This window comes from Myodes glareolus, chromosome 5, assembly GCF_982192425.1.
Source record: "Myodes glareolus chromosome 5, mMyoGla1.1, whole genome shotgun sequence".
NCBI classification, from domain to species: domain Eukaryota; kingdom Metazoa; phylum Chordata; class Mammalia; order Rodentia; family Cricetidae; genus Myodes; species Myodes glareolus.
The window spans coordinates 109,666,562-109,676,569 of record NC_142030.1 but is presented as its reverse complement, the minus strand read 5'-3'; the positions used below and the strand labels follow the sequence as shown (position 1 = coordinate 109,676,569).

The 10,008-nt window shown below is 39.5% G+C and overlaps 1 protein-coding gene across 1 annotated transcript in view; it reads right to left on the bottom strand.

Moving 5' to 3' along the window:
• Window positions 1-1,502: 1,502 nt before the first annotated feature.
• The window catches only part of Cntnap5 (contactin associated protein family member 5), a 908,928-nt gene continuing 900,422 nt past the window's right edge, over window positions 1,503-10,008 (bottom strand). The window contains exons 23-24 of the mRNA XM_087906619.1: window positions 5,471-5,542; window positions 1,503-3,128 (exon numbers count right to left, since the gene is read on the bottom strand). Of these exons, the coding sequence (XP_087762745.1) occupies window positions 2,932-3,128; window positions 5,471-5,542 (269 nt within the window). The 3' untranslated portion in view covers window positions 1,503-2,931. The remainder of the gene's footprint in view (window positions 3,129-5,470; window positions 5,543-10,008) is intronic.

Sequence of the window (10,008 nt, the reverse complement as noted above, 5' to 3'; positions counted from 1 at the left end):
TGTTGTGGGACTAAACTCTGATTTAGCCCTGAGAATACCTATGTATACCATCTTGGTGTGCATCTATCATTTGGTCTCCATGCCCAGAGTCCTGTTACTCACAGCCTGCACATACAGGGGTGAAGTCAGTAAAGTGTGTGCTATGCAGGGGGCAGAGACTGACTTCATAATTTCCCTACAGGATTATCTCTAAGGACATACCTGTGGGTGAAGGAACCATACAAATTGATTTGGCTTGTACTTCCACATCTATCCAGTCACATCATGCCAGTAAAACATGGTGCTTGGTTCTGAAGACTCCGGTAAGAAAGTGTTCCAGTGTGGCTACTCTCCATTACCTGTTGTTTCACTACTTGACGTGCTTAGGGCTAAACTTCAGCATGACTTTTATTTCTGGTGGCAGAGTAAAATGCAGCCAAGCAAAAGGGTGACTTATACAACCTTTTATAGAGATAGAAAATTCAAAAGTAGAAATTGTAAAACAGGGAATGAAGGGCATAGGGAAAAGACTTTCAATATCTTTCATTTTATTAGATGATCATTTGTCATAATAAAGATAGAAAATTAAAAAGGGCATCTTTGTTAAAATTGCATTAAAATAAGTTTAGTAGCAAAAAGATAGCGATATCCTAAAAGAGGAATAGGGTGTATAAGAATTCATAGAAAATTTTAAGGAAAGAACATGTATTTAGGACAATATCTCAGAGCTGTGGACTGTGATGTCACATCCAATCCTTATGTCTGTAATTCTGCAAGTGAGAAAAGCTACAGATTGATACCTGCATGAAGCCAGTGGTGGCTTGACAGCGAACCTCCAGTTCAGGACAGTGCCGAAGAGTTAGAGGTAGGACACTCACTAAGAAGATGGATGACCTACTGACTGTCAAGGCACCTGCTTTACAAATCAGTTCTGCCCTCCAAAGAGAATTGGTCAGTATCTTATGCATCAAGGATCTTGCTTCTAGCATTTCCTAAGTCCTAAAGTGTTTGGGTGATGGTTTTTCCCTGTTTTTATTCCAAGGTGGTACAAGGGCAGAGTTAAAAAATGGTCAGGATTACTCACCATGGACAAAGTCAAGATGCCTTTTGAATTAACTATATGTTTTACTACCAAAAGAACCCAAAGCCCAAGGTGCATTACTACCTTATTTAGGCAAGCAAGGGAAGTGCATGGGCACCTTTGTGTACATGGGTACAGGTTTGGAAATGAGAAGTGCTTCATAGGCGAAGGGCTTCCCCCACACCCCTCATCTCGAGGGTTCCACACTGTCTCACACAATAGCCAGACCCTTGCCTCCTAGGAAACAGCTCAAATGTCAGTGAACTCATAACATGTGTTCTAAATGGTGAACCCTGTTTCTCTGCACCTGCTTTCTTTACTGGATCTTTCTGGGTGTGGGTGGATGTGGAGAAGGCTGCTCGATATTTCTCATTTTACTGCACTTCGTTTCTGTATTTTTAAAAATTGTTTTCCTCCAACCTGAGTTAAGAGAGCCTAAACATTTTTCATGGAACCATTTTAGATTTTTATTTGAATTCCGTTTAGGCTTCCACAATACACACGTGTATATTTTTCTTCAATATAGCAATTTTAGGAATAACCTATCTAACAAGTTCTAGTAAAGTGGAGAAGGCAGTTGTTACATTTCAGAAGTAGCTATTTCCTCACAACTTTCACGAAACCCCCTGGTATCAGGCTACTTCATCTGTGCCTCAAAACAGAGCAGCAAGAGAGGCCCAAACTAACTCTCACTACTCCACCATTCTCTATTGGAAAGAACTGAGACTCTATGGGAAGAAAGCTGAACAGTGCTGGGGGATGCTCATGATGCCCACACTAAACTAACACAGATGTGTCTGGTTTCTAGTAAAATGCCATCAAAATAAACAGGCCAGAAGGGTCTCCTTTTGCCCTGGGCCACCCCATGGGTGTTCTCATAACCTAGGTCCTCCAAGTACAGTGTCTGTTCTCAAGAGTGCTATGAAAGTCTTCCACCTCAGGCAGACCTGTAGCCTCTCTCCCATCAGCTCTCAAGGGAACCACACCCCCATGGAATCAGATTATTTCAGATATTTAAGTCTAAACTGGAGAAGGTTACAGGCAGCACACATGATTGCTGCCTTGTCAAGGATCTCACACTCACTGCGCTCATTGCTCTTTAATCAGTGTCTTGGGAAAGAATGTCCTGGATACTTTACCTGCTTCACCAACAAAACAAAACACAGTAAATGAAATAAAAGAATTTAAAAAAATGTCTTTAAGCCTGGCCAGATGATGTCTGCTTTAGAAGAATTTCTGTGTGGCATACATAATATCTCTCAAACTTCTGACCACACTCAAGGAACCTGAAAGAACAAACATTGCTTTCTCTGGGTTGATTACTTTCCCTTGTTCTCTACTGCTCTACCAGCATCCTTAATAGACTTTTTACTTAAACGACGATCTGAATCTGTCTTTCTATGTCACACACACACACACACACCCTCCTCTTCTTTCAAGCCATGATACCTAACAGTATGGTATGGGGCAGGGTGCCAGGGATAATTGTGAGAGGCCAAAGCCACGGAGCTCGTCTAACGGAAGATAGCAAGACCAAGTGCCTGAGAAACTGACGTTTAAAAACTCAACTACAAACATCAAATATACATGTGTGCACACGTGTCTCTTGTTTACAATAGTGAAGTCTGTGTCTCCAGTGGTCACTTTCACAATGATGCACATGTCAGTGAACTACAGTAGCCACAGCTACCTGACCTCCTGAGCTGGAAGAAGGAGATCAACGCTTTTGGTGGGTGCAGGTGTGTTCTAGAATATTAATGTTGAAAGAGAGAAAGAAAATACCTAAATTAAAAAATTGGAAAGAGAAGAGAAAAGGAGAGGAAAAGCCCTACAAAAAAAAAAAAAAGAGGAGTAGGTCACCCTGTGTCATCTCATATGAAGTATTCCCGTTTGCACTCGCTGGCTGTGTTTTGCAAGTCAATGTCATTTCTAAAGGAATTGTCCAAGGTCTCTGGGTATTCCTTCTCCTTCATCTGATTGGTACGGTGTGACTGCTTATGCTGATATAGAAAGCGGGTCATGATGCCGATGACACAAAAGGTGATAAATATCACCACTGCTATGACACCTGCAAAGAAGAGAGCAGGAATGAGAAAAACGGTGTCACTGAGAAAATCCAGTCTAGACAAGTACATGCAACGGAGGAAGAAAAGCATAAACAAATCAAATACACAAACAAAAATCTACTCTTTACCCAGAGATAAAGACCTGCTCAGAATCCCTTGACCTTCAGTTTCAACAAATTTTTCTACAAGGAGAGTAATGAGGGAGAAAGGCTGTTTCTCCTAGAAGGTTGTGTTTATGACCTAATAATAAACATGGAGTTGGAACAGCAAATGATTTGTGTGGTTTCTGTGTTGTTTTATTTTTGTTACTAGGGAATCAAACCCTGAATTTACAGATTTTAAGTATAACAAGCCTTGCCAAGAATTACTTGGACTAACTACCACCACCCCCTCTCTGTGTGTGAATGTGAGGGTGTGAGAGTATGCTTCTGTGTGTCTGTGTGTCTGTGCATCTGTGTGTCTATGCATCTGTGTGTCTGTGTGAGTAAGTGTGTGCAGGTGCTTGGTTGCCATAGCACTTGTGCTGGTGTCAAAGAGCAACTTGAGAGTCTGTCCTTGCCTTCCACTTTCTTTTGATGAGAGATTTCTCTTGCTGTCTCTGACATTTCTCAATTCCAGGTTACATAGTGGGCCCTTATTTCAAAAGCAACAAACAGCATGTATGTGAAATTAATAATTAAAAAAGCAAAATCCTTAAGTTTTGGTCATCAAATATAATTTAATTTCTGACAAGTTATACACCTTTGTACATTTCATATTTTCTAAGTATTTGTTGGTCATCATTCATTACTGTTTATCTGACTAGATACCAAAAGTTAAATATATAGACCCATCTTCCACCAAATTTTTAAAAGTTGTGACCATAACTAAAATCATTTACATTTGTCATATATTCTAAATTCACTGGGTAACATCTTTTACCCAGTTTTAGAAAAAAGTAAAATACCAAAGTTGATAGTCTAATCTGGGTGGCAATGAGCGAATCTGAAGCATGAGCTACAGCTTTATAATGTGGCTGAGGTTGCCTCTTTACTCCTGTGTTGAAGGGGTTATTGCAGGCTGGAAGCTGGGCAAGCTTCCCAGGATCTCCTGTGGGGCTGTGATAATCTTCCCATTCATAGAGACTCAATGGGGCTTGCCAGTGAGTGGGGGAAGACCAGAACCCACGGTCTTTCCTCATCAAATGAAAACTTATAGGAATAGAGAGAGTTATAAACTTTTCTGTGACATTTACTGATTTCAAAGAAAAATCAAGTTCAATTCTCTTCCCTGGAGAAGTCATTCACCTCGCATTTTAAGTACTTCCCTGAGGAGAGTCCTTAATAGTCCTCCTGCTCTGGGACGCTACTCTGGTGGAGTTCTTCTGGTCACATTCATCTTTGGAACCAGCTTCTATGTTGTTACTGCTGTCTGCTCGCTTATTTCTTTCCTAACTGGTCTGCTCATTCTAGGAAGGCAGTAACTGTATCTCCCATCCTGCATCTCTATGTTTAGTACAGGTCTGACCCAGAACTGGAGCTAATTAAATAGAAGTGAAATGAATGACTCCTGCAGACTTTTAAAGAACTCCATCTGGTGTGGACTCATTCATCCCAGCTGCTAGAAGGCAGGGTTGAGACACCTGCTATGGTTTTAAGTTACCAATAAAAATGGATTTCCATATCTCAGGCATCTTACATTAAGTAAAACTTGGGAGACATTTTATGTTGCAAGATCCAGATGGGAACATCAAACTCCTATAGGCATTAGAGGGGCTGAGGCAGAATGAAGAGTATGGTAGGGGGAGGCCAGCACATAGCTCAAAAACTATAAAGCAAGGGAAGGTGGTGGGAGAAGCTGTAAGCAGAGCAAGCAGACTCTACATCCATAGCCAGATGGACTGGAGGATTTGGAACTTCAGTCATATGGGCTTCACCCTGCTCATTAGATCCAACCCAAATCACTCTGTAAAGGCAAACCAAAAATGACTGCTCTGTTCATCTGTCTGCCCCAATGTGACTTCTTTCCATATGTAATTTTATTGGTTTATTTTGTTTGTGCATTAGAAGTGACAACGGGAGGCAATGAACAAGATGCAGGCTGCCTATCTGTGAGTAAATGCCCCAGCTGTTGGCTCAGAGTTCAGTTGCCTCCTGAATTTGAGGCCGAATGAAGCCACAGAGCTCCTGGCCCTGGAGGAGAGCCTGCTAGTAATCTTGAACCATGAAAGAAAAGGCTAAGGACTAGAAGACAATGCCCAAATCAGGGTGCTAAATGATCATGGGTAAGGAAGGCTTCAGAGAATTTTCTGCAGACCACAGGACCAGAGATATCTTTCCTGTTCTTATTGATGAAGACAGGTTACCTCCAATGACTGCTGAGTCACTTCGGACGGCATTTGTGAGTGGTTCACGCTCATCTGTCTTTCCAAAGGGATCTAGTGGAAAAAAAGACCAAAGCTTAAACTTTACACTTCACTCAACCACAGCGAGAACATATTCAGTGGACAACTCTACAGTGTAACAAAATTCTTATAGTGAAATATGAACTGGCATTTTGAAAGGAACTGAAATAAAAAGCATTTAAAATGATGAGCTGAGTTCAATCCCAGAGCCCACATTAAAAGCTGTATTCTGGGGCTCCAGTCTGTAATGGCAGTGAGGGAGCAACTGATCCCATATGCAGATCAGGTATAGATACAAGGGAACCTGTGCCTCTGAAACAAGGTGAAAGAGAAACCCAGCTCCCCAAACCCTCTCACCTCCTCATGCTTCATGACATGTACATACATACACTTCATAAATATAAAAGATGAGTAAAACATACTGCTTATAACCCATAATTCATGACGTCATTAGTTTCACCTCTTCTCATCCTCAATCTCTTCTTCTGTCCCTAGCTAGCTCTTTCTTTGTTCTTTCCTTCCTTTCATCCCTTCCTTTCTCTCTCCTTGTCTCCCTTACTTCATGTCTTCCTATCTCTTTCTCTCTCTCATTTTTTTTCTTCTCCTCATCTCCCTTACTCTATTACATAGCAAGTTCATGGTCACCTTCTACTAAATAGCAACTTAAAGTCAAGAAAAATAAATTGGGTGAGAGCAATGGCTCAAAAGTTTAGAGTATACCCTGGACAAATGTTCTTCTGGTTAGGGCAGCTCTGAGATGCTAATATTCCCATTGCTTCTGTTTGTCCTTGTCAGTAGACACAGGGCCTCACACATTGAGGCACAGTGGAAAGTGTGTTTGATGTAAAAGACAGTTGCTATTCCTAGGAATTCTACAGCAAAGTGGAGAAGGTTGAGCCAATTACAGAAGGTGCATGGGCCGGGCACCACCCTCACTGGTTCAAGGCTCTCTCATTAGTTATGGTATATATTTGCTTATTTACACTGTGTAAGGAGTTCCGTTTTTAAGTGTAATTCTAGACATTGTGTGATGAGTAAGCAAGGGTGAGTTTTCACCCAGTACTAGGTCTCACCAGAAATACATAACAATATTTACACAATTTCTCTGAGAATGGTCTTCTGCCATTTGAGAGTGTCAGAGAACAATTTGAATCAGGACAGTGTTGTTCCTTTTTCTATATATAATATCAGTCTACAGATGAATACTGATATATCAGAGTTTTGCAGGAAAGTAATAATTTAACACCTTTCTCTTGACTTTTATGACTCATCTGTAGACCTTGCTAGTCAGGGTGTAGATATCTTTCCCAGGTGTAAAACACTTTTCTGGGAGTGATACAATCTCCCTGCAAGAGGGTTCTTTAGGACTCAGAATGTTCTACAGGGAAGTTCCTTAAAACTCTGAGTAAACAACTCAGTAACTCCACTAATGGAGCAGATGTGTTAGGGCCCTCCTTCCCCAAGCTTATATAAGCAGTAAGGATGGATAAGAGACACTCTCATATCAGTCAAGCTGCCTGGAAGGTTCTCAGACTATCACGGCTTTTTGAAAGGAACAGAGATTTGCAAGACTGTCTGCAAGAGATGCTCTCTGAGCTCTCCATAAATTTTGCAGTGAGCTTCAGAGTTTCAGTCATATGAGCCATCGCCCATGCCGGGGTAGGCTTTGGAGATTTCTTGAATCATTTCTATTGCACAATCCTGCAAATGACCACAGAGAAACTCACTGCTTCCTCATATTGGAATTTGGGGGTATCCTAATTTGATCTGTTACCAGATCTTTGAATTGAATAAATATTTTTTTTTCACATCTCCTCAGGAATATTGTCACATAGTGGTAGGATAATTAGTTCCTAGAAACAATAAACGTTTTACACATAAACATGCCTTTCACACACACAAATCAATCAGTTCACAGCCTACCTCCCCAACCACCCTGCTATCTAACTCATACTTCCCAAGTCAATGTACCTTCTCCATCAAACACCGTAGAGACAATTATGGGACTGCTACAGGTCCCAAACACAGGTTTGGTCAAAGTTACTCAACAGATTCATCCCTAAAGAGCTCAAGCTTGCCAGCCTTGAATCACTGCCTTCTAGTAGAGGACACAATCAAGTCCCTAATTCCTGTTTTCCCCCAATTCTTTTGTGTGTATCTGTGTGTGGGTGGGGGGTCGATACAGAGTTTCCCTGTGTAGCTTTGGAGTCTGTCCCGTAACTCACTCTGTACACCAGGCTGGCCTTTAGCTCACAGAGATCCACCTACCTCTGCCTTCAGAGTGCTGGGATTAAAGGCATGTGCCACCACTGGCTGACCCCCATATTTTTTGTTACTGACTAGTACCTGTACTTCTTTACATAGATCAGATAAATAGATAGACGGATTGAATGATGATCAACTGATAGATGATAGACGGATATGTGATAGATGATACATGTGTGTTAATAAGTGTACACATACACACTTTGCTTTTTCTGAGGCCTATCAGTAATAAATATTCTTTCATTTTTTAATTGATTTTATTGAGCTATACATTTTTCACTGCTCCCCTCCCTGCCTCTGCCTTCCCCTTTTACCCTCTTCCATGGTGCCCATGCTTCCAATTTTCTCGGGAGATCTTGTCTTTTACTACTTCCCATGTAGATTAGTTCCATGTATGCCTCTTTTTAGGTCCTCATTATTGTCTAAGTTCTCTGGGATTGTGGTTTGTAGGCTGTTTTTTTGTTGTTTTATTTTGTTTGTTTGTTTTAGGTTTAAAAATCACTTATTAGTGAGTACATATGATAATTGTCTTTCTGGGTCTGGGTTACCTCATTCAATATGATATTCTCTAGATCCATCCATTTGCCTGCAAATTTAAAGCTGTCGTTATTTTTTTCTATTGTGTAGTACTCCATTGTGTAAATGTACCACATTTTCTTTATCCATTCTTCAGTTGAGGGGCATTCAGGTTGTTTCCAGGTTTTGGCTATGAAAAACAATGCTGCTATGAACATAGTTGAGCATATGTCCTTGTGGTATGTTTTAGCATCCTTTGGGTATATAGCAAAAAGTGGTATTGCTGGCTCTTGAGGAAGGTTGTTTCCTAATTTTCTGAGAAATAACCATACTGGTATCCAAAGAGGCTGTACCATGTGCTGGTGAATCTTCTTTCAAGTCCAACCCTTGCTTTTTGACCACAGCTCTCCTGAGAGTGAGAAGCATTTTATTGCCACAGGCTTTGCCACCCCAGATGATCGATAGTGTTGCTGCATTTCATAGAGCCATACTTTTCATGTGTTATTTTTCTATTGGTCATTTTTATGTCACTTTGCAATAATGTATACGTGGATGCTTTGACTAATTTTAATAAGTTATTTATTCACTGGCTTTTGAATTAAATCAATTAATATGTCTTGAAAATTGAATACCAAGAGATACCAAGCCCACAAATTTTACTTTTCATTTTGTCAATCATTTCATTTGCTATGCAGAACCAGTTCTAACTGGATGTCATTTTACTCACTCATTTATTTTTGCTTTCACTATATGCATTTTAGTCCTATCAATACAATATCATTGTCAAAGATATTTTTCTATTGGTATTTCTGAAAGATTTAATGTTTTAAGCCTTATAAACCATTAATGATTTCCATGTCAGGTATTTTTTATAGAGTAAGACAAGGTTCCAATTACATGATTTTCTTGTAGTTAGCTAACCTGAAGGCACATATTAAGCACTTGACTTTCTCCCAGTGCTTGCCAAATATGAGCTGACCACACATGCCTATGTTTAGTTCTTGGCTCTCTAATCCACTGTCTTTGTCTTTATATATGTTTCTATGACAGTATTATATAATTTTGATTGTCATGCTTTTCTAATATAATGTGAAATCAGGGACTGTGATGCCTACAGATTTCTATAATCTATGACATTTTAGTATTATTCACCAATAGTCAAAATGTTGAAGTAACTTAAGTATCAATAGATGAGTATAAAAAGAATTGGTATATAAACATACATAGACATATATTCATACATATATAAACACACATACGCATACAAACACATGCACACACAATAGAATTTTACTTAGTCACAAAAAATTGATTTCTTCATTAAAAAATGTGGATGAAAAGAGTATCAGATCAAGTTAAAGTCATCCATAAATAAGAAAAGGAATGTACAATTTCACTAATATTCAGAATCGAAAAAAAGAAAAACAAAATTGATTGTAGAACATAATGATATTTGAAAGTAACTTGGGCTTCATTGGTTAAAGAATACCAATTTTATCATAAATAAGCAAAATCATAAAATGTGCAAATATGCTTTTATGATCAAGTGTTCTCATCAGACACATAAACACATACAATGTAACTATGTAAAATGATGTACATACAGAATATGCATTTGTGTATTTATTTATATAAGTATGTATTTGTTTATATGTGTGAATAATATACATATCTAGGCAGGTGTGTTATCCCATGAGGGCCAATGCAGAGGCAAGATA